This window comes from Parasteatoda tepidariorum, chromosome 4 (genome assembly GCF_043381705.1).
Source record: "Parasteatoda tepidariorum isolate YZ-2023 chromosome 4, CAS_Ptep_4.0, whole genome shotgun sequence".
Taxonomy (NCBI): domain Eukaryota; kingdom Metazoa; phylum Arthropoda; class Arachnida; order Araneae; family Theridiidae; genus Parasteatoda; species Parasteatoda tepidariorum.
This window is the reverse complement of record NC_092207.1, coordinates 77,161,511-77,183,302: the sequence shown is the minus strand read 5'-3', so window position 1 is coordinate 77,183,302 and position 21,792 is coordinate 77,161,511. Positions and strand designations below refer to the sequence as shown.

At 31.3% G+C, this 21,792-nt stretch overlaps 1 protein-coding gene across 12 annotated transcripts in view; it reads right to left on the bottom strand.

The window, feature by feature from the left end:
• The window catches only part of LOC107442082 (5'-AMP-activated protein kinase subunit gamma-1), a 158,155-nt gene that overhangs the window by 24,690 nt on the left and 111,673 nt on the right, over nt 1-21,792 (bottom strand). For 10 of the 12 annotated variants that reach the window (XM_071180072.1, XM_043041593.2, XM_043041592.2 and 7 more), the window contains one exon: nt 10,621-10,739. In XM_071180072.1, coding sequence (XP_071036173.1) covers nt 10,621-10,739 — 119 coding nt within the window. Of the gene's footprint in view, nt 1-5,312; nt 6,369-10,620; nt 10,740-21,792 lie in introns of those variants that run through there. The other 2 variants (XM_071180075.1, XM_043041597.2) reach the window with 2 other exon arrangements.

The window sequence follows — 21,792 nt, the reverse complement described above, 5'->3', positions numbered from 1 at the left end:
TAAAGACATGGCAGAATATCCCGAGATTGCCACCACAGCACTTAAATCCCTATTGCCATTTCCAACAACCTATTAGTGTGAAGCGGGGGTTTTCTGCAGCAACAGCAGCCAAAACAAAGCAACGGAATAAACTGGACCTAACCAACCTTAGAGGAGATATTAGGGTAGAGAGAGCCAGTCTATTGTTTGGGCTCTGAAAACTTGTTCCAAGATGGGGGTTTCCTTCTTGGCGAAAAATTCATAGCTGGCGGTCGCATCGTACAGAAATATTTTCAAGAGTACCTAAAGATTTTTTCTCTCTTTTATTTTATTTTGAATGCTTTCCCAATTTTATTCGTGGATTGTAAAAGATAAGCTTTCAAATAAAAATACATTATAGTATGTGTGCTACATTTAATTATTTACTTTTAATTGCTTAATCATAAAAAGCTAATAACATATTATTTAAGTATGACTTTGCCAGACAATGAAATAAAAATAATGATTTTTTGAATCGAACATACATTTGAAAGCATGTAAAATATAAAGAACTAATTGCAAATGATTATAGGTATTAATTATTTTTGTCAAAACGTCATAAGAGAAATAACGTCATAAAGAAAAATAATTACTTACTTCAATAGAATTTAAAGAACAGCAAGAAAATAATTAGATATCAATATTTTATTTTAAATAGTTAAAAAAAACATTATCATTCTGTTTTATATTACATTACGGTTTGAACTATGAAATATATTTTCATTGTCAATCTTTGTTTAAAGAAAATCATCTTATCCATTTGATACAACATTTTGGCTTGATATGCAAAATATTTTCTAAGTCATTACTTTATAATCCGTAAATTTTAATGAGGAAAAAGAAATAAAATGTAATTTGTGAAGTTAGGAAATACATTTAATTTTTAAAAATACATCATGTCTTTTTTATATTACATTCTGACATGAATTATAAAATATGTTATCAGTGTTATCAGCGATAATAATTTATTTCAACCAATGCATACAATTAAAAGTTTAGTGAGTTAACATAACATGATAAAAGTATTTAAATTAAAATAACAAATTTTGTTAGCATAACATGATGAAAGTATTTAAATTAAAATAGGAAATTTTTGTCTTGTTATTTGTCCCTTTATCTTATTTTTAAAAAAAAGTATTGCGAAATTCCATATAAGAACATACTGTCTACCAGTTGTTTGAAACATTGANAATGAATATCGGCCAAATAAAGGCTCAAAATTATTTTTGGTGCTAGGGAACTTACAAAATCAACATACACGTGGCACAAAGATGTTTCACCATGTTACACTTAGATTAAGAGATATAACTAAATAAAAAAATAAAACTGATGACATTGATAAAAAAAATACTTGAATGAATCCAAGATTATCATTAGAAATTAAAGAGTAATCGCTTACTACAAAGTTAAATTAATCTAACAACGCATACACACAACACTGAAGTGTGATTCCAGCGAATTCGAGCACGTTAAATAAAATAGTGAAGACAGAAGAGCAAACAAAATAGATTGAGATTACTTACAGGTGAGTAGAGATAAGAAAAGGACATGGCACACCCCTTAATGAAGCAATTAGAAAACGATATTTGAGAACCTCCACACATTAGAACTACTGATAAAACTGATTGAAAGAGAATCGTTCGAAAAAGCCGACTGATAAAGATCAGTAGCAAAAAAAGGGTCTATCTGTTTACAAACGAACATTTGAGTAGTAGTAAAATAAGTAAATATCTACGGTACAAGTGGATGAAATGTTTGGAATAAGAAAGAGAAAAAAGTAGACCACGAGGCGCAAAATTATCACTACGCGTGGTATTATCTAAAAGTTTAAGAGTGCGGAATATTATCTTTACTTAAGACTTAATAAAATTATCTCGTGAGAGCAAAGAGCTTGAAATTAATTTAACAGGGTGAGTAGCCGAATTATTCAACAAAAAATAAGCACCTTTTAAGCACTTTTCAAGTATTCAAAAAATATTTTTTAGCACTTTAAAAAAATATGATTAGGCAGGGTTGGAAAGTTTTTGACAATTGACGGTTTTATCTTGTTTTAACCGTCACGTCAAAAAAAAAAAAAACTTTTGACATTTTTTTTTTACGATTGTCAAAAATCATGAAATTTTGAATCGTGTAAAACGAATGGCGTTTTCATACGCTACGGACTGACAATACGCCAAAATAGATTGGGGTTGAATTAATTGTGAAAACGTTGAATAGAACAAAGTGAACTATGTCTTTTTGCATAATTCGAAGCTTAAATCAACATAGTAAAGGAAAAATCTTATTTTGAAAACGGGAAAATAAAGCACTTTTTTAAAACAGCCAATGAAAAAAGCACCTTTAAGGGCTTTTAAAAAACGAAAATCGCAATTAAGCACTTTAGAAAATGCTACGCACCCTGTTAGAAGGAAATTTTAAAACGGTTGTAGAGAATAAATTTTTTTTTAAAAAAAACTTACATTTAATTAAGCAACAATCAACTTTAGAATTTGTGTATTTTATTCATATCTGAAAAATTCGATTTCGTCAGTAAAACAGTTTGGTTGTAAATGAAGCTTTTTTTTGCTTTTTCGAATACATATAAGTAGGATTTCAGTAGTATTGCAGACAAAAGGACATTTTTCTGTTTTATTTTATAACCGGCGTTGAACAGTCTACCCGATTCTGAGTTATCAATGTACAACGTATAGCCATATAATTTTAAGTCAACCCAGAAGACAAGGGAACTTCTGGATTAAGCATCGAGAGAAACTAGCCTTCGTGGAGGACTTTTTGATGGAACTCACCCGCATTAGCGTTACATATAGAAGAAACCTACGAAAACCTCCCGCGGTTAGTCAGACTGCAAGGGGACTCTAACCTATGATCCGTCTACCACTGAGGATATTTTACGTCAGCACTCAGGAAGGTGCAATCCAGGTGCGGATCAAAAGCCATTTTGATGTTTTTTTTCAGTTATATGAAAATGAAAAAGTTCTGAGATATTTAAAATTTCGCTACAGATTTTGTGCTTCGTCTGTTTTACAGGGGAAAAAAATCGAAAGCACAAAATATGGAAGTAATAAATTTTATCAACCCAATGTTTTTTCTACAAAAATTCTGTATCATAAAATTTTAAAACATTATTTAAAATTAGATTTAAACTAATGAGCTTGCTGCAAAATATATTAAGAGCTAATTACTGAATTTGAGATTGTATAGAAGGGAGCAGTTAAGCAGACCTTTATTTTCTTCTACTGAAAATAGCCTTATTGAAAGTATAAATACACTTCAATTTAAGGAATAAATTACTATACTTGATTTTAAATCTGAAGAAATGATTTTCTAAACAAAAAGTATTTTAAACCCATATAGATTTTTTACGAAAATTGTCCGTAAAAAATGACAACTAATATATTTTAGTTCGCGGGCCACAAAAAAAAGTTTCGCGGGTAAGTTGGCAACCACCGTTTTAGACTGATAATAAAAACAAAAGATCTAGAAAACGTAGTTAGATCACATGCATGCCATTAAATATAAGAGACACACACTATTATCAGTTAATGTCAATTTGGTCTCGATTTACTTTAGAAGAATAATTAAGAATTGCTTAAAACTGAAATTACATGGCTGATTTTACACGAGTAGGAATGTTTTGAAATGTCTTGTTTTGATTGCACTTGAATAAGACACACTCAATGCATACCTGAACATTAGTTCCATAAAAGATTGTTGAAGTGCGAAAATTAAACAACTCAATAGAAGAACTATAAACAATTTCATTAACATCTATTACCCTTTTCTCCTTATTATCTCTGTCCACTTTATGTGTGATCATTAATGCATTAAACACTCCATTTTAAACTTAAAACGGTTAACATTTTGTGCTGTTTAATATTAATACAGCTCACTTTTGTATATACTATTAAAAAGAAAGATACCATTACCTTATTTTTTGTCACGGCACACAACAAACACGAACTAACCAGCAATACAGAAATCTATAATCGAGAGGCTTAGTACAATAATACAAAAAAAAATCATTTTATTGAAATTTTAAGTATCATCACTACAGCGGGTTTGAGTAGTGAAAGAACTAGATGCGTAGCCAGATTATTTTCAACAAAAAATAAGCACTCAAAAAATATTTTTAATCACTTTCCAAAAAAAATCATAATTAGGATCTGTGCAGCAATAAAAATTATTTTTTTCTATCGTTTAAAGTTCCTAATTTGTGAGCACAAAATCAAAAAAAAATTTTACAAACTTCACATAATCATGATAAAATAACTAGTTTCTGATAAATATTGCAGAGAAAAATGTGAAAATCATGCATTATTTGTAATTTCGAACAACAATCGACACGGACACGACATCTTTTCAAAAGATAGAAAATTAAGCACTTTTTACAAAGTCCGAAAAAAAAGCACCTTTAAGGGCTTTTAAAAATGTAAATCAAAAATAAGTTAAGCACTTTTTTAAAAACGCTTCACACCCTGTGATAGTTTACACTCAACAATTCTTTAAAAAATTTTTTTTTTTAACCCTACGCACATCACAGAGAGAACATTAAAAAAAATTCGAATTAGGCTCAATAGAACAGAAGAGAATAGAAATAAAATATTATAAAATTATATAATAAAATTGACATGTTCATCTAAACGTTCTTATGAGATCATAATTTTCTTTATTACACATACTAAATCAATTTATTACACAACATCTTAATTATGACCAACACAATATATGCCCTTTTTAACAAAAAGCTTCTGATTATATGGGTTGCTCATCAGCCTGCGAAATGACAACAAACTTAGATCTTTTGAGTTCGATAATAAACAATCTGTTATACTCAGACGATTCTTAAACATTCACGGCAAGGAAAAATCTCTTTTTTAAAAGATAGAAAATTAAGCACTTTTTATAAACCGAAATAAAAAAAGCACCTTTAAAGGCTTTTAAAAAATTTAAATCAAAAATAAGCACATTTAAGCACTTTTTAAAAACGCTACGCACCTTGAACTAGGAAAGAACTGAAATCAATTCTCTCTTGTGTGGTAAAAAGGGAGAAGGCAGACTATTGACTTTTTAAAATTTTATTCGGCTCTCAACAGCAATTCATGAATCTAGAATTGATTGCACCAAGCCCAACAATTTAAATTAGATTTTTAAAAAAAGAGCCCTTTCATTATACGTACATTTTTCACGCCAATTAATTTATCACTATTAAAAACAATATAGCACAATAAGGAAACATCACCATGAACCATATGTCCACACAGCACTAAACAACATGCCAGAAAAAGAAGACTAACCTTGGTTACTCTAGGAAGTGTTCCATGCAGATCCGGACTAGTTTCTCGACGGTTTTCTTCTTTGTTTCTGATCGGACTAGGCCACATTACTTTCGAAGGTTCAAATATAACATCACTAGAACACATAGGTCTCGTTGGTGGCCTCTTCGAACCTTTAGGACTTTTCAAACCTTTAAATATACGATGCGCGGACTTGGAAAAAGATTTGAAGTAGTTTGGTTTTTCTTGTCTGGCGTTTATTTCCGAAATCGGATTATTTTCCTCGCCAGTAGATACATCGATATTATCACTGTCAGCCGTAGTTTCAGGTGAGGCATCTAAAGTTTTATCTGAATCTTCCGAACTTTTTCTAGAACATGACGCGACATCGCTTGGCGTACCATCAGCATTACTTTGCTCATCATTTGCTGTGCTGCATTCATTTTCTTCGGAGGAGGCCATCAATGCGAGATGTAGTGTATTTGAAACCCAATCACGAAAGTAAAAATAAACGTTGCAAAAAGCAGAACATACTCGATTCAGGTAAGCCATTATTTCCGTGGAAAATACAACATACTACGCAGCCATGAGTAAAAAGTTAAAACTAAAGTTAGAAACAATCACTCCTAGTGAGATCCAAGACAACGTGAGAAACCAATGCGGCCGAGAGACAAAGATCCCAGAATGTGAGAGAGAAGGTCACTGGTTCGAGCCTGTGTACATTGAAAATCCTTAGAACTGAAGTCATATAAAGAACATACTAGTGCTTAGTTGAAGTAGAACCAATGTAGACAAGAAATTACGAATAGAAACTCTTAGGTTCGCAACTCAAAAATATTGAAGGAGTTCAATAAGCAAACAAATAAAATATCAACGCATAACACTGTGATTAAAGCACGTATGCGTATTAACAATTAAATCAAACAAAAAAATCTCTTGAAATTGTTTTTAAGTGATTATAAATGTTTTAATTTGAATAAGTCCATAATTAACTGATTATAAGTCATAATTAAGAGTTCAAAAGTGCTAATTGAGTAATTATAAGTGCTAGTTGTCTGAGAAATTCTTTTTATGTGTGCCCCGCAGTAGACTGATCGTTAAGACACGGTTCCCAGCAGAGCATCACTGGCTGTGGTCAGCGTTTGGGTGGGTGACCACTTGGATCAGTCTGCGTGGGGACCGAGGGTGTGCGGTATTGGTCCTCGTTAAACTGTTCTACCGTAAGGTGTTCGACTTCACGTGCAGGTCGTCGTGCTACCGAATCGAAAGTGCCATCCCGTCTGCAGAGAATCAAAATTGTGATGGCATATATTCGGATCATCCTCAGGGATATTTCCCAAACCGTCGCCAATAGCCCATTGTGCAACTCCAGTGCGACCTAAATGAACTAAAATTACAACAAATCTTTTTATTGGTTTATTGGAATTACATGCATTGGCGGGCATGTGTGCTAAATTTAAGCTTATAAACCTTTGTCAAACAGAACAGATAGCACAATACAGATAATGATAGCAAGAAGATACATTCAGTGTAACAGCGGGATTCGAACCCGCTACCTCCACGTCCCAATTTTTTTTTTTTTAAATTAAGTGGTTTTAAGTGCTTAAGTTTTCAAAATCAAGCACGGATGCTATTCTAAAAAAAGTTTCTGATACTTTAATGAAGTGCTTACACGTTATTCGCTTAGAAGCACCAATGCATTTTTTATTGAATTGGAGTATGAACCTACTCTCCATCATTATCTGCAGTCTTTATTTCCCAATTTTTGCAATTTTTATATTCAAAATATTGCTTGTCTCTTCACTTGTTAAAATATTTTAGAAAAAAAAACAGAATGTCAACAAATGTTTGATAATAATTAGATGTTAGGATAAGTGCTCACTAGTAATCTCCACATTCCTGCTAGCGAGATCCATGAATACATAACTGAAGTTGATATTACTTCAACTAAGCATTCGTTATTTTTATTTATTTATTACACATACATATGTGTGCTCACTACAAAGATGCCTTATTAGTCTTGGTCAAATTGAAGAACCGATAACATAAATAAAAGATAGACATCACATAGATACATTCAGGGTTAAGGCGGCCCGCAACCTCCACGCAACAGAACGTTTGGCAGAAAGGAGAGACTACTATGCCAGAGAGGCCCCAGCAAAGCACTTGTATGGAAATCACCTGCAACAAGCAGCGACAGCACCTTTCATTTAAAAGTAAAATATGTCCATGACTTAGGCTAGGATCAAACCCATAATCATCAGTACCAAACTAGAAAAATGAGCTTGAATTAAGCATATGAATCTTGATTAACTGGAAATCTTAAGGAAATAAGTTCGAGAAGTTATGAATGAAATGGATTCTAAATTAATTTTAATTGGCCTGATAGTGAAACCATGCTGTGCCCACAACACTTAAGTTCACATCATTTTAACAGGCTGAACTAAATAAAGTACTTAAATGATACCTTGCAGCATAATTCATACATATTTAGAATTAAGAATGAATACCTTTCTAATTTAAATTTATTTCAAGCCTAAAATAAAGTGTTACATATAATTAAACAGCAAACAACTAGTTGTATTTTGTTCACAGAGAGGGAAGATTTGTTCACAGAGATCCAATTTTCACAAAATTAACGATTGGTGGATGTGTTGCATTTTGAGAATTACTAAGTTTTAATAAATCAATAAAATGTAAAATCGGTTCTCCCCGAGAGTTATTACACGGTGAAGACAGACCGTACCGTAAAAAAAAACTTTCTTTCTGCGTGCAAATTCGTTTTTTTTTCTCTAAATCGGTTTTCATGGAAATAAACCGTTCTTAACTCGTGGTGTTAATCTGTGAAACACAATATTGTCGGTAAAACAATTTCATTGTAAATGAAGCTTTTTGTATTTTCTTAAAAATATATATATGTATACCAAATTGTATATGCAGAAAATTTTTATCGCAGATGTAAATGTAAGTAAGCAGATAAAAGGTCATTTTGATATTTTATTTATTTTTATTTATATATATATATATTTTTTTAAGTTAAATGCAAATAAAAAGGTTCTGAGACATATTATAATTTTTTTAAAACGAATTTCAAAACCTTAACGATGTAAAAAAAAAAAGGTTTTCACAGATAAAAAATTATATTGCATTAAAAAAGCGAATTTTTCCTACTGAGATATATTTTATGTTTTGTTATAGTTTAAGGTCCAAATCCATTTTCCATTTCATTAAATTTTCCATTAATTTTTTTTCTTGAAAATATTTTTTACGAGGAATACGAGTAAAAATAATGAATATCTCAAGCGTTATTTGTGAACATTGAGAAAGAATAGTATTATAAATATATGATGCACTTAGAGGTAGTAGAGAGAAAAATGTATGAAAAATAGTTACGGTTTTCCAAACATTCTTTCTATTTATGAAGGTTTCGATGCGTATCTATTTTATACAGATAAGTCAGTTTTAAAATATTGCGAATTTAGTATTCATGAAATTGGACTATACATCAAACGTACTTGCAAAGTTTAATCTTATTTTTTTAAACGTATCATTCTTTATTAAATATTCTAGTTGAAATTAATTGTAGAAATTCCAATTATTAAACACTTGGATTAAAAAAAATATTCATCGAAACATCAAATTAAATGTAAGCGATACTGATTTTTTAAAAAAGAAATTTCTAGAGGATGCATTAAACCTAGAAGAGTAGATTATCAGGCCGTCAGGGCGATTAGAGAGGGGGACAGAAATGCACTACTTTACCAATGGGACCCTATGGACCAATGAAGAGAAAGTAGGAGTTAAGTAGTGCATCAAAAAATAAATATTAATAAAAGCATAATTATTAGATGCAAAATATTACACCTAAAAATTTTGGTTAACAAAAGCATAATTATTAATTAAGTACTTTTTATATCGATTATATATTTTATAAAATGCTGGTTAAAAATTGTACAGTAAACAAAAAAATAAATAAATAAAATAAAAAGTCTGATTACCTTGAATAACATTTGATCTAATAATCGGATCTTCACGTTCTAGGACTCTATCTTAATTGTTCGAGAAAGTTACCTCAAATATACCAATTAATTAATGCAGACAATATTTTAAGTTACGAAATCAGGCACAAAAACGTGATTTTTCTGAATAAACATACTCTTTTTTCAACGGATACAGATTTTTGACCCCTAAAGTATATGGGTAGCCGCAATCTGGGAATTATGGTCCCTATCGTTTGATCAGGAGAGCAGTCTTAAATTTGGACCTACTAATGTTTTTTCTTTATATTTCGCCATATCTCGAGAATCTTTAAGCAATTTGAAAAATTTTTGCTTGCAATTATAAAATTCGTCAGTCCAACGATAATTCTACGCAAAAAGTAACTTTTAGTAAGTACTTATTATTTTTGTTATTTTATTTAATAATAGTAGAAAAATGTTTTAATGTGTTTGTTCAAATGTTTTAATTTAATAATAGTAGAAAAAATTCTCGAGATATGGCAAAATACGCAATATGTAAAATTATCATTAAGGTGTCAAAATATTGGACAGCTCTCCTGACCAAACTATTGGGACCATATTTCCAAGATTGCGGCTAACCCTTATATTTTGGGGGACAGAAATCCGAATCCGTTGATAAAAAAGGTATGATTATTCTGAGAAAGTACGTTTTTGTGCTTGATTTTGTAGCTTAAAATATCGTTTGCTCTACATAATTAGCATATTTGTAGTCCCCCTCCCCTCGATCCATTAAGATTGAGTTTTAGAACGTGAAGATCCGATCATTAGATCAAAAGTTATTCGTCGAAAACGTGACTGGCTTAATGAAAACTCACAATTCTTTACATCTTGATCAGCCTGCATAATCACCTGACTTTAACCCCAAAGAAAATTTAAGGGGCATGGTGGAACAGCGGGTAAAACACTGAAATCATCATCTCCGCAATTTGCTGTTCATACCCATTCAAAGCAAGTGGTATAAACGGGATTCGAGGTACCTGCAAAGCCTTGTGGATTTATTATCAACCTCGGCGATCGCCAAATCATTGATCACGTTAAATTGATTTCATATTTACTAGAAATGTTTGGTTTATTAGCAAGAAACCAAATGCAAGAATTTTTTTTTTTCAAGTTTGTAGCTCATAGAAGGATTAAAAATGGTACGGTAGCTCAGAAGCTCCATATGTTTAGCTATCACTGAATTTAATTGAATCCTGGCGGTTATCGGTCTATAGACGAAGTTAAAATTGGGTATTAAATACTGTAGGAATGGTTAATTTTTTGACTTATGGATTGAATTGATAGAATTTTATAAAAGCAAATTAGATTACCGTATCTTCATCGGTGTGGCATGAAAAATTCTCTGCTTGGTGGGCTTCTAATGATCTGTATGTGCTGAACGGTCTCCTCCTCTTATCCGGATCCACGGAATGGCGTCGCAATAAAGCATCTGAAAATAACAACATTTTAGACATTTTTCTTATTCGTACAAGAAATTATTTAAAAAAACGGGTACTTTTCTATTTCGCCGTCGCAATTAAATTCCTTATTTTTTTTTTTATTTCTTTAGTTTTTTAATATTTTTCATTCCTTTAGTTTTTTAGTATTTTTTATTTCCTTAGTCTTTTTTTTATTTCTTCATTTTTTTAATTTCTTTAGTTTTTTTTTAAATAGACATCATCAAAAAATAAAAAAATAAACTTTTCATAAGCAACTTTATCGCCGGCGAAACGGTTTAGCACCAGAAAACATAATTCGAAACAAACTTGTTGTTGTTGTTGTTTCTAATGTCACTTGCCACACGGGCAAGCCTGCTTAGTGAAATCGAGCAAATTTATGGCAGAGTGTGCGTTTCTTGTTTTTCAGTGGCGCCATCTATAGCCAAGAATTCGACTTCTGCCACACCATACGTCGCGACCGTTTAAAGGGCGGACCCATTTATACATCCATTCATTCATCCACAGATCGTAATTTTAACACGCATCAGAGAACGATCGATCTCCAATCCAGTACCCCCAGAGGCATTGATTTGTTATGGGAACATGGAGGACTTTTGCGACTCGACAGATTTAACGTGCATCAGTCACTTTACTACATGTGGAGTCTTCGGCCGGCGGGGTTCGAACCCACGAACTCTCGGATATGGGCCCAGCGCCCTACCGACCTGGCTATCCCGGCCTTAGAAACTTGCTTTGAAGAAGCATTCATAACTAAAACATTATTACAGCAACATTATTTCTTTGATGTGATAAATGTCATGCAATTGAAAAGACAACGGAACATCTTCATGATTGATTTCGAGAAAAACAACTATTTTCTTTTCTTTCTTAATACTATCAACGCTAGTGGTTGTGATAGCATGGTTGGTTGGGCTCATGACCAAGAGGTCGTGAGTTCGATTCCCACCGGTCGAAAAATTTCCGTGCAGTAAATGGTGATGAGTGCACGTTAAATATGTCGGGTCACAAATTCCTTCTTGTTCTCATAACAAATCAATGCCTCTGGGGGTACGGAAATGGAGATGGATCGTTCTCCAGTTCAGGTCAAAATTACGCTCTGTGAATTAATGAACGGATGTGAGAATGGGTCCACCCTATAAACGGGCTGTGATGTGTTCATGGCTGAAGTAGTATTTTTGGCCATAGATGGCACCACGGAAAAGCAAGAAACGCACCATCAGCATTAAATTCGCTTGGTTTCGACAAACAGGTTTGCTGGTATTTGGTAAGCAGCATTACAAACAGCAAACACAATAAATCAACACTAAAAAATAAAATTTCAGAAAACAGATTTTAAAAGATTGATTTCTGAGGGAAATTTTTGTTTCTCAGTAATTTCTCATACCAAAATGTCAAATGGTTAAAAATCTCAATTTTGAATTTTTTGTCGCTAAAGTTGATTTTTCTATCGAAAGGCAGATTAGATGTTGAGAATTCAGAGGTGATTCCTTAAACATGCAATTGAAAATGTAATATTCATTATAATAATAAATATTAGGAATTATTATAATTAATTATAAATGGGGTTAGAAATTAGTCGTGAGAAAAAAAGGGCCGAAAATCAAGGAAGATTCACGCAACATCTTGTGTCAAAAATCATGAAATTTTGAATCCTGTAAAACGAATGGCATTTTCATACGCTACGGACTGAGAATACGCCAAAATAGATTGGGGCTGAATTAATCATGAAAAGTTGAATAGAACAATGTGAACTGTCTTTTTGCATAATTCGAAGCGGAAATCAACATAGTGAAGGAAAAATCTCATTTTGAAAAAAAAGGAAAATTAAGCACTTTTTAAAAACACCCAATAAAAAAAGCACCTTTAAGGGCTTTTAAAAAACGAAAATCGAAAACAAGCACCTTTAAGCACTTTTTAAAAACGCTACGCGCCCAGTATAAAGAAAGATATGGATATTTTTATACAAGTTTATCAGAAAAGAATACAATTGGAATTCATTAATTATTTCTTAAGGATTCATGTACGTGTTCAGAGGACTTTAGTTAGTATTTTTTACTTAAAACAGAATGTTGGTAATATATAACACGTATTAGACACGGTATTAGCACACCAGTAGCGCCTGTAATGTAATTAAAGAAGCTTGGTAAACTTAATTCTGTTCGAGAAAATGAAAGTAAATAAAAAAGAGAATAAATTTGCTCTAAATTTTTGGAAACAATATAAAAACTGTGCATATAAAAATATATTGATTCAGAGCCATGTTCAATCAAATCCTTAATCCAGTCTGCTATAGATAAATTCTTGCATTTTTTTTAAAATCCTAATATTGCAAAATGCTTAGGAAAAACAAACTAAGAAATTATTATAGTAATTTAGCCAGTACTGTATCTTGCATCCCGTAAAACATGTACCCAATATAATAGATCGATGTATAATAAATACATTGCTAATTAGCAATAAATAAAGTAAGTATGTCGCATGGGGATGATCTAAGCCTCATGATCAGTTCACGCGAGATGTTAAAATAACAACTCTGTGGGGGCGATTTCCCTAAAGAATGTATGTGATTTGATCAAATCTCTTTAACTGTTTGAGTGAAAAGAAGAAATAATATTGTTTAAATGTCAATGTGTAACGGATATTTCGTAGCACACCAGATGGCGCTATCCCCCCAGCCATAAGGGAAAAAACAATAACAATAGAGTTTCTTTTCTGACTTCCAAGTGTGATGGTGTTACCCTCCATCCTCTTGTATCTTTCCAAATGTTGTATAAAATTTAATGCCACCAAATGTAAAAAATTATATGTTTTATATGTTATAAATAAATATGGTATGTTTTAATAATAAGTGTGATGATGTTTCTTCTCATCCTCTTGCGTCCTTACAAATGTAATTAATCTGTTAATATTCATAATCGCCGGTTATTATTAATTATAACCAAGTAAGTCGATTAAATTATGTATGAATGTATAGAGGGCAGTTTCACTTAAACCTAGAAAAATATCAGTGAAGAATAGACCGAGCAGTGGAATTTAACCTTAAAAAAACATCAGTGTAAGGAATACCGGCCGATTGTTTACTGGATAGTGGATTTTAACCTCAATAAAATTAAAGTGTAGGATAAACCGGGAATCCGATTATTAATTAATCCGATTATTAAAAATGATAGCAGCGATGATTATCAATATCGTTTTTCATACAATAATATTTTCAGTAATCGGAGGAGAGTGATAAAGTTAAGGGAAGTGAAATGAGCGAGTCCTGAGTTGTTTCTTCAATCTTTTCACTAAAATATAGGTAAGGGATTTGAAAAAAAAAATCATTTTCTTTAGGGAAATCATGCCACAAAATTATTTTAACATCTTTCGTGATCATCTATCTACCTTAGGGATTTGATCAAATCTCTGTTTTTATCATCTCCTTTGCGCATACATATAGTTTGTCTAAAGTAAGAACTCCCCTAGCCATTCGTCTGGACCCGTGGCAATGACTATGGTAACGAGGTATGACTATTTCAAGAAGAGGTGTGTGGTCACTATTAACCCCTTGACGTATCATTTCTTGATATAGAAATGATCTTTGATTGCACTGTAAACAATAACTATCAACGGAGTGTTGACAGAGATGCCAACTGCTCCGGACACGCCAAAATAATTATTAAAAAAAAAAAAAACGGTAAATAACTACAAACTAAATTTTGCAAATATTTGTCTATTTTTGCTTGCTTTTTAAAAAGTATAGCATGACATAAATACTATGAATTTATGTCATGCTTTAGTGAATTATATAAGCCTACGAATTATGTAGAAATAGTGGTGGATAAAAATTTACTCAATTGAATTTATTAAACCAAGAATCACAATTGATAAATTACCACTTTAAAATATTTATTTGCTGTCCGGAGCAAGTTGGCATCTCTGTGTTGAAGACGTCTGAGGCACGTCAATTGTTTTGACATAAGAAACAAATGACGTCTCCCAGACGTCTTCGTATATCAAGGGGTTACGGACACGTTTTAGCTCGGGTCGGTGAGAGAAAGGGAATCTTTTTCTCCGGTTTTAGGCCTAAGCTATGAAATGAGCTATTCTTGTTTCCATAGCAGCGGAAGGCCTCAGACTTTGTGGCGGGGGAGTTCATACCGTAGACAAATTATTACAATAATGCATATTTAACACCATATTTAATTTATTTGCGTCAAAACTATCTGCAGCTGGATTTCAAAATGAAAGACTGGGTATTTGGGAAAGCTTCAAAAAAATAGTGTGCAAGTAATAAAAATTAGAACCAAATAACGATATTCCTACAGTGGTCTAAACGCCCAATTCTAACATTCGAGACAATTTTTTAAAAGAAGTTACCTCAGTAAAAACGAAATTTCTTTTAGGAAGTAATAACAATTTCAACTCATTTCTCGTTTATTTTCCATCATAATAAATGAAATAAACGTCAGTTATAAAGAAGAAGAAGAAAAAATGAATTGTGAATTTGCGTGAGTAAAAGCCATTATTTCGGAAGTGGTTTGTGTTTATTTTTAATTTGCGAAGAAAATCTAGTTAAAAAGAGCATTTTAGCTTCGAAATAGGATTGTGTTTACGTTTGATTATATTGTCTTTAAGCTCTTAAACTTGTAATTGAAGTTTTCGAAAAGCTACAGAACACTGCTAAAACAAAACGAAATGAAAAATATGGGAGCATAGTTTAAGTATAGGAAAACTTTGAGGTCACATACTCTGTTAGACTAAAGATCACCAATTTATGGAACGCAATACAGGGTGGCACAATAGCGCCGAAATAGAAGCACGCAGATGCAAAAACGCTTTGAAAAATTTTTTTACATAATTATTTAGTCTTTTTTATGTAGTGTAGTCTACAGGAACTTTGTCAAAATCTATGAAAATCTAACTAGAATGTTATTAAATTAAACACCGATGCAATGCAATCGTGTAAATTTTCCAAAATTATACGATTTTACTCTCAGATTTTGTTGCGCATTTTATATAATTTTAGATTTTCTTAACACAAAAATGGTGGCAATTACATTACACCAAAAATAGCGTAATAAGACATTAAAGATAGTTCTTTTTGAGATAACACCACAAATGTTAAATCATTGCACTTCTTTAGATGTAAAGTAGTAGCTATCCTTTTTATGTTTAGTAACACCAAAACTTTTGATAATGAAACTTGAAAATAAGATTTAATCACATGAAATTCAGTGAAGCTACTTTTACGATGTAATTTGAGGCTAAAACTGATACAGGGCGCGTAGCCAGATATTTCAACAAAAAATAAGCACCTTTTAAACAATCACAAAATATTTTTAATTACTTTCCAAAAAAAATCATAATTAGGATCTGTGCAGTAATAAAAATTATTTTTTTCTATCGTTCTTAATTTATAAACATAGAATCAATAAAATTCAATAACACTTTCAAAAACTTTACATAATCATGATTAAATAATGATATTTCTGATAAATATTGCCGAGAAAATTGGGAAAATCAAGCATTTTTTGTAACTTAGTACGACAATCGACACGGCAAAGAAAAAATATCTTTTTAAAAGATAGAAAATTAAGCACTTTTTACAAAGCTAGAAAAAAAGCATCTTTTAGGGCTTTTAAAAATGTAAATCAAAAATAAGTAACTTAAAGCACTTTTTTAAAAACGTTGCGCACCCTGTGATAGTTAACACTCAACAATTCTTAAAAAAATTGTTTCTTTAACCCTACGCACATCACAGAGAGAATATTAAAGGAAATTCGAATTAGGCTTAACAGAACAGAAGAGAATAGAAATAAAATATTATAAAATTACGTAATAAAATTGACAGATTCATCTAATTGTTCTTATGAGATCATAATTTTCTTTATTACACATACTAAATCAATTTATTACACAATATCTTTATTATAACCAAAAAAATATATGCCCTTTTTAACAAAGAGCTTCTGATTATATATATGGGCTGTTTATCAGCCTGCGAAATGACAACAAACTTAGATCTTTTTGAGTTCGATAATAAACAATGTGTTATGCTCAAACGATTCTTAAATATGCATAAATTAACGTTTTCGGAGGTAAAAAATTTCGTGAATGGTGCGAATGAGCGTGAGGTTGGTGTAAGTATTCTCCATTATTGGTGTTTAGATTTAAATACACCTTTAAAATATATTTGATGGTTCGATTCGGTGTTCATTCAAAAAGTATTCATTCACACACTGTTTGGAATTTTTCAACGCGAAATTCGGAGAAATATTACATCACAGATTTTACAGTACAGGCTTGGATCAATTCAATTATGAACATAGCAAAATCAATATATTGTTCAATATTAACGAACGTGCATCATAATCTTCAAGAATTGATTCTTATATCAACGACTTCAAGAAAAGAAACTATTAATTCAAAAGTTACATTTGTTAAGTTCTGATTTGCTATTTTCGAATAATAATCCTATTTTGTATGAGTCGCTTTTACTGAATCAGTAGTACCTAAAACTTGAAATATAAACTTAGCTATCAACATTTCGCTCAAACCATTTCAACTTCTCTAAATCTTATAACGTAGGTGGGACACATGTGTCTCTTTCATATAGTTTTTTCTGATGCTCTAATTACAAGTAATTACAAATATTTTTTTGTATTTTTTAATTCTAAGAGACAGTCTAATAGTTATTAAAAAAATCTGTGTTAAAATTAAGATTATTTGAATTATATTTATACTAAAATATAAAATCCACAAAAAGTAGTTCGAAAAAAAAATTTCGTTCACATTTAAAAATGTATCAATAATTGATTTTGTAAATAATAGAAATTTCAATAATGAATTAATGTTTCTCTTAGATCTAAATAACTGCAAATAATTGCAAATTTGAAAAAATTATAGTTTGGAAATCAGCCGTGTAGGGAAGATTTTACCCTTAACGCAGAAAAAGACAACGGCATTTCATGCTGTATTTCACGACAATAAACTATTAAAATGCCAAATAAATTTTTTCATTTATATTGACCTAAATTAATACAAAATGGAAAATATGTTTAATAAAATTTCTGCATCAAAGGGACAAGTTAGAGAAAGTTGAAATAAGTTACCATAAGTTTCATTTTTAAATGATTTTATTGTATGTTTCAGAGATAGGCACATAATAAACATACTATATCATTAACAATGAATCATAAAACAGGATGAAATTCTGCGATATAACTGGATAATTGCAATTTCAATTGAAACTAATTCTGCTTTGAAATACGAAATGAAAATATATCAATCTCATCGTTAACTAGAGTAACGATTTCTTTCAGGTGGAAGACGGGAGAAAAAGCAATAAAAGGATAAAAAAAGGAAATTGATCAGGAGTTTGTTTACCTGCCGCTTTCCGGGAAAAGGGAAATTTTCTGGATCGCCATATCCCTTTCTTGGGAGTTACCATTCCTCTTGCATCCGGTGATAAAGTGCGAAAGGTGTGTGTTTATGGGTGATATTCCGGAAAAAAAGATGATCCACTCTCAGCAACACGCAAGATGGAACTCGATTTGGAAAATTTTCCCATCATGCCCTTTTCTTCCCCTACCCTCCGCCACATTGACCCCCCATGACGTCAGAGGGTCGAGCATTGATCGAATCCGTCACCTGCGTCAGTTCTCCTATTTCACACTCTCATCGCTAAAATTGCACTCGGTGAAAATATGTACTTCAACTATTTCATTAAGTATGTATTTTGAAGTCTAAACTTCGAATATAGTGGTCATAAATTATGATTTTATAAGTATTTAAATGATCTGTTCTAAACTTTGGAATGAAAATAAAATAGTTTTGCAAATATGAAAAAAATGCATATTATTTCCATCTTTACGGATATTGTTAATGACTTCAGTAATTGAGCTTATAATAATACTTTATTATTCATTATAATTACGAATTTAACACTGTATTTTGAGGGCTAAAATTTTAGAATTTATTTAAAACTATTTAATATGACAACAACAGTAAAAATGTCAACAGCAAAAAATTAATAAAGTTAAAAAAAAAAAATGGATTAAAAATCAAGATAAATGGCATAAAATAGTTATAATATTTCGGTTAGCCAGAAGCTAGGAAATTCAGTTTTTTTTTAAATTTTTTTTTAATTTAATTTTTTATTTTACTTTATTTTTATGTGCTTAAAAAATAAATAAATAAATAAGTATAAAAAATTATATTGCAAAAAAGTAGGCGTAGGTCTAAACTTTTCTCGTGCGCCCGGCTAATCGAAAAATACCGTTCTATTTAGTGGGATGCCTTTCTTAAAAAGAATAATGTTAATTTAATAAAAAGTCATTATGAATTCTATAAAAATAGGCTGACGCAATGGCCCTAAAAAATTACCACAGATATTTTTTGGTTAACCGGGCCCAAAAAAAATTCAGCTATTTTTTTTTTATTTTTTACTTACTTTATTTAATTTTTTGTAAACGTCCATTTTTTTTCAGCGTTTAACAAAAATGAATAAAATAGTAAAAAATCATTCATTTGGTATTATATCGTTTATATGGTAACGGTTTACCGAAAATTCTAGTTTTCAAAATTATAGTTCTTTTACCACATATTTAGTAAAAAAAACAAACTCAAAAGTAAAAATTTGACCGAATAAATTGTTTTTAAGCCATGTTCTAAGGTATCACGACAAAATTACCAAATTTTATCACATGTTATAAAGTTATAATTCATTGTTATTTTACCGAAATCACAACCAAAAGAGCCTCGTTAAAAATTACCCAGATTTTTTTAGTGTTCCCATAGTCAGAAACACGGTAAATCTTACCATTTTCAAGTAGCTTTAACCATTTTTTCCCCAGTGTTTTTAAACTAATGATATATCGAGTATCATGCGTAATGTTATCCGTAAATAATTTCATTAAAAATTACTTATAAATAATTTCTTTAAAATAAACTAAAGAACTTTTTTACAAAATTCATAGAACAAAGAGGCCTTAAAGTTAATACATATTTAAAAACATGAAAAGTACGTACTAAACATGATTAATATTAACAAAATACAGAACTTGATAAATAAAGTTGTTCATCTTTCTTCTAACATAACGGCGAAACAAGTCATAGCAATGACAAGTAGTGGTAAAAAAATAACTCTAAAAAACAATTATTGTAATTTAGTTAAGGAATACTAAGAAATAATTTAGTCTTAACTGTAAAATAGTTTGATATTATAAATGCAATTTTATTTTACTTTATAACCGTCGTTGTACAGCCGACCCAATTTTTTGGGTTTACGACTACCGATGTTTAACTCCGTAACCTTGTAATTTTGAACCCAATCCAGAAGACAAGGGAGCTCCTGGATCAAGTATTGGGAGAAAATTTACTTTCGTGGAGAACTTTTAGATGGAACTAACCCGCATTTGCGTAACATAGAGAGGAAAACCACGAAGACCACCAACGGTTAACCTGATGTCAAGGGGTTTCTAACCCAAGATCCTTCTACCACTGAGGATATTTTACGTCACCACTGTGGTCGGTGCGAGGCTGGTGCGGAATTCGTATCTAGCAGCCATTGCTGGGATTCGAATCTGGTTCACCTCATTGGAAGATAAACTCTCGATCCCCTTAGAAACCACGGCTTTATAATTGCAATTAAATAATTGAACATTTTAAAAAAATATTTTATTTTATTTTAGATACATTTTATGATTTTAGATAATATCATAGGCCATCGTAGCCATGAAAATGTCAAGGAATGCGAGATGAGTTTTCTAAATGAAAAGTAACAACTCATAAAAGAAACATTTTATTAAATATTAAATATATTTAAATTAATATAATTTTTTGTTTTGCTGGAAAAAATAATTTATAATTTTAACTCGGCATATATTACATGCTATTAAGGCAGTTATTGGTGTAGAAAGTTATTGAGTAAAAGCAAAAATTATACAGCAAAAAATAAAACCTTGCTGCCTATTCTACATGAAACGTTTGTAACACTATTAGGAAGTTTGATAAAATTTTTTTCATTTTTCAAAATTATGACAAAATTTTTGAACTAATAACTTATTCATTCATTTTTATTTTTGCTTCTTATTCATCTTAAAGATATTGTTACAACAGTTTGAGATTCTTTTAAAATTTTTTTAAAAAGTTACTTTGGGTTTTATCTTTGGAACTTAATGCAATCACGAGTCTTGTTTATCATTACATCGCTGCTTACATCATTCGAAAAACCTTTTGAGACTAACAGCTTAAGTAAAATAAAAAAATAAGTTTTTTTTTCATCTTCTATTTGTTTTAAGGAAATCGTAATCAATTTAAAAATTTTTCACTTTTTCACATCTCCATATCTTATAGACATTATGTTTATTAGGATTTCGTTGAAAACGTGACACTTTACCAGGATTAGTATGAATTAGGAGAACGTCAATAATTAAATACTTTTCAAGATAAAACAGTAAGTATATGTATAGTTTGCAATAAGCCGGCCGGGTGGCCGAGCGGTTAGTGTGCCTGACTGCGGAGCCAGTGGCTGCGGGTTCGAATCCCGCTCTGGGCATGGATGTTTCCTTCTCTCTCTTTGTGTTCTACATCCTTTCTCCTTTGTGAGTGATTGTGTGAATGTGACCCGCCCTATAAACGGATTTGTGGTCGTGTGACGTGGGCGACGCTGCTCCACCGCCTTAGCTTCGCCACAGGTGCCCACTGGGTAACGAGAAGAGGGTAGCAGTTCTGGCACTTTCTGAGGCCAATGGACAGTAGTTCCAAGTACCCGCCATTAAAAAAAAAATTTTACTCTGTAATTCAAATAATAGCAGTAATCGATTATAATGTTTAATTTCACGTACATGTGTACAACTGACGTGTTTAAGATAATATATAAAATAATATATAAAATAATAAATAAACGTGCCTAACTCTCAATCCTCTCTATCCCCTCTGCAGAGGATCAAAATTGTGATGGCATGTCTTCGGATCATCCTCAGGGATGTTTCCCAGACCGTCGCCAATAGCCCATTGTGCAGCTCTAGTGCGACGTAAGTGAACTACAACAACAACAAC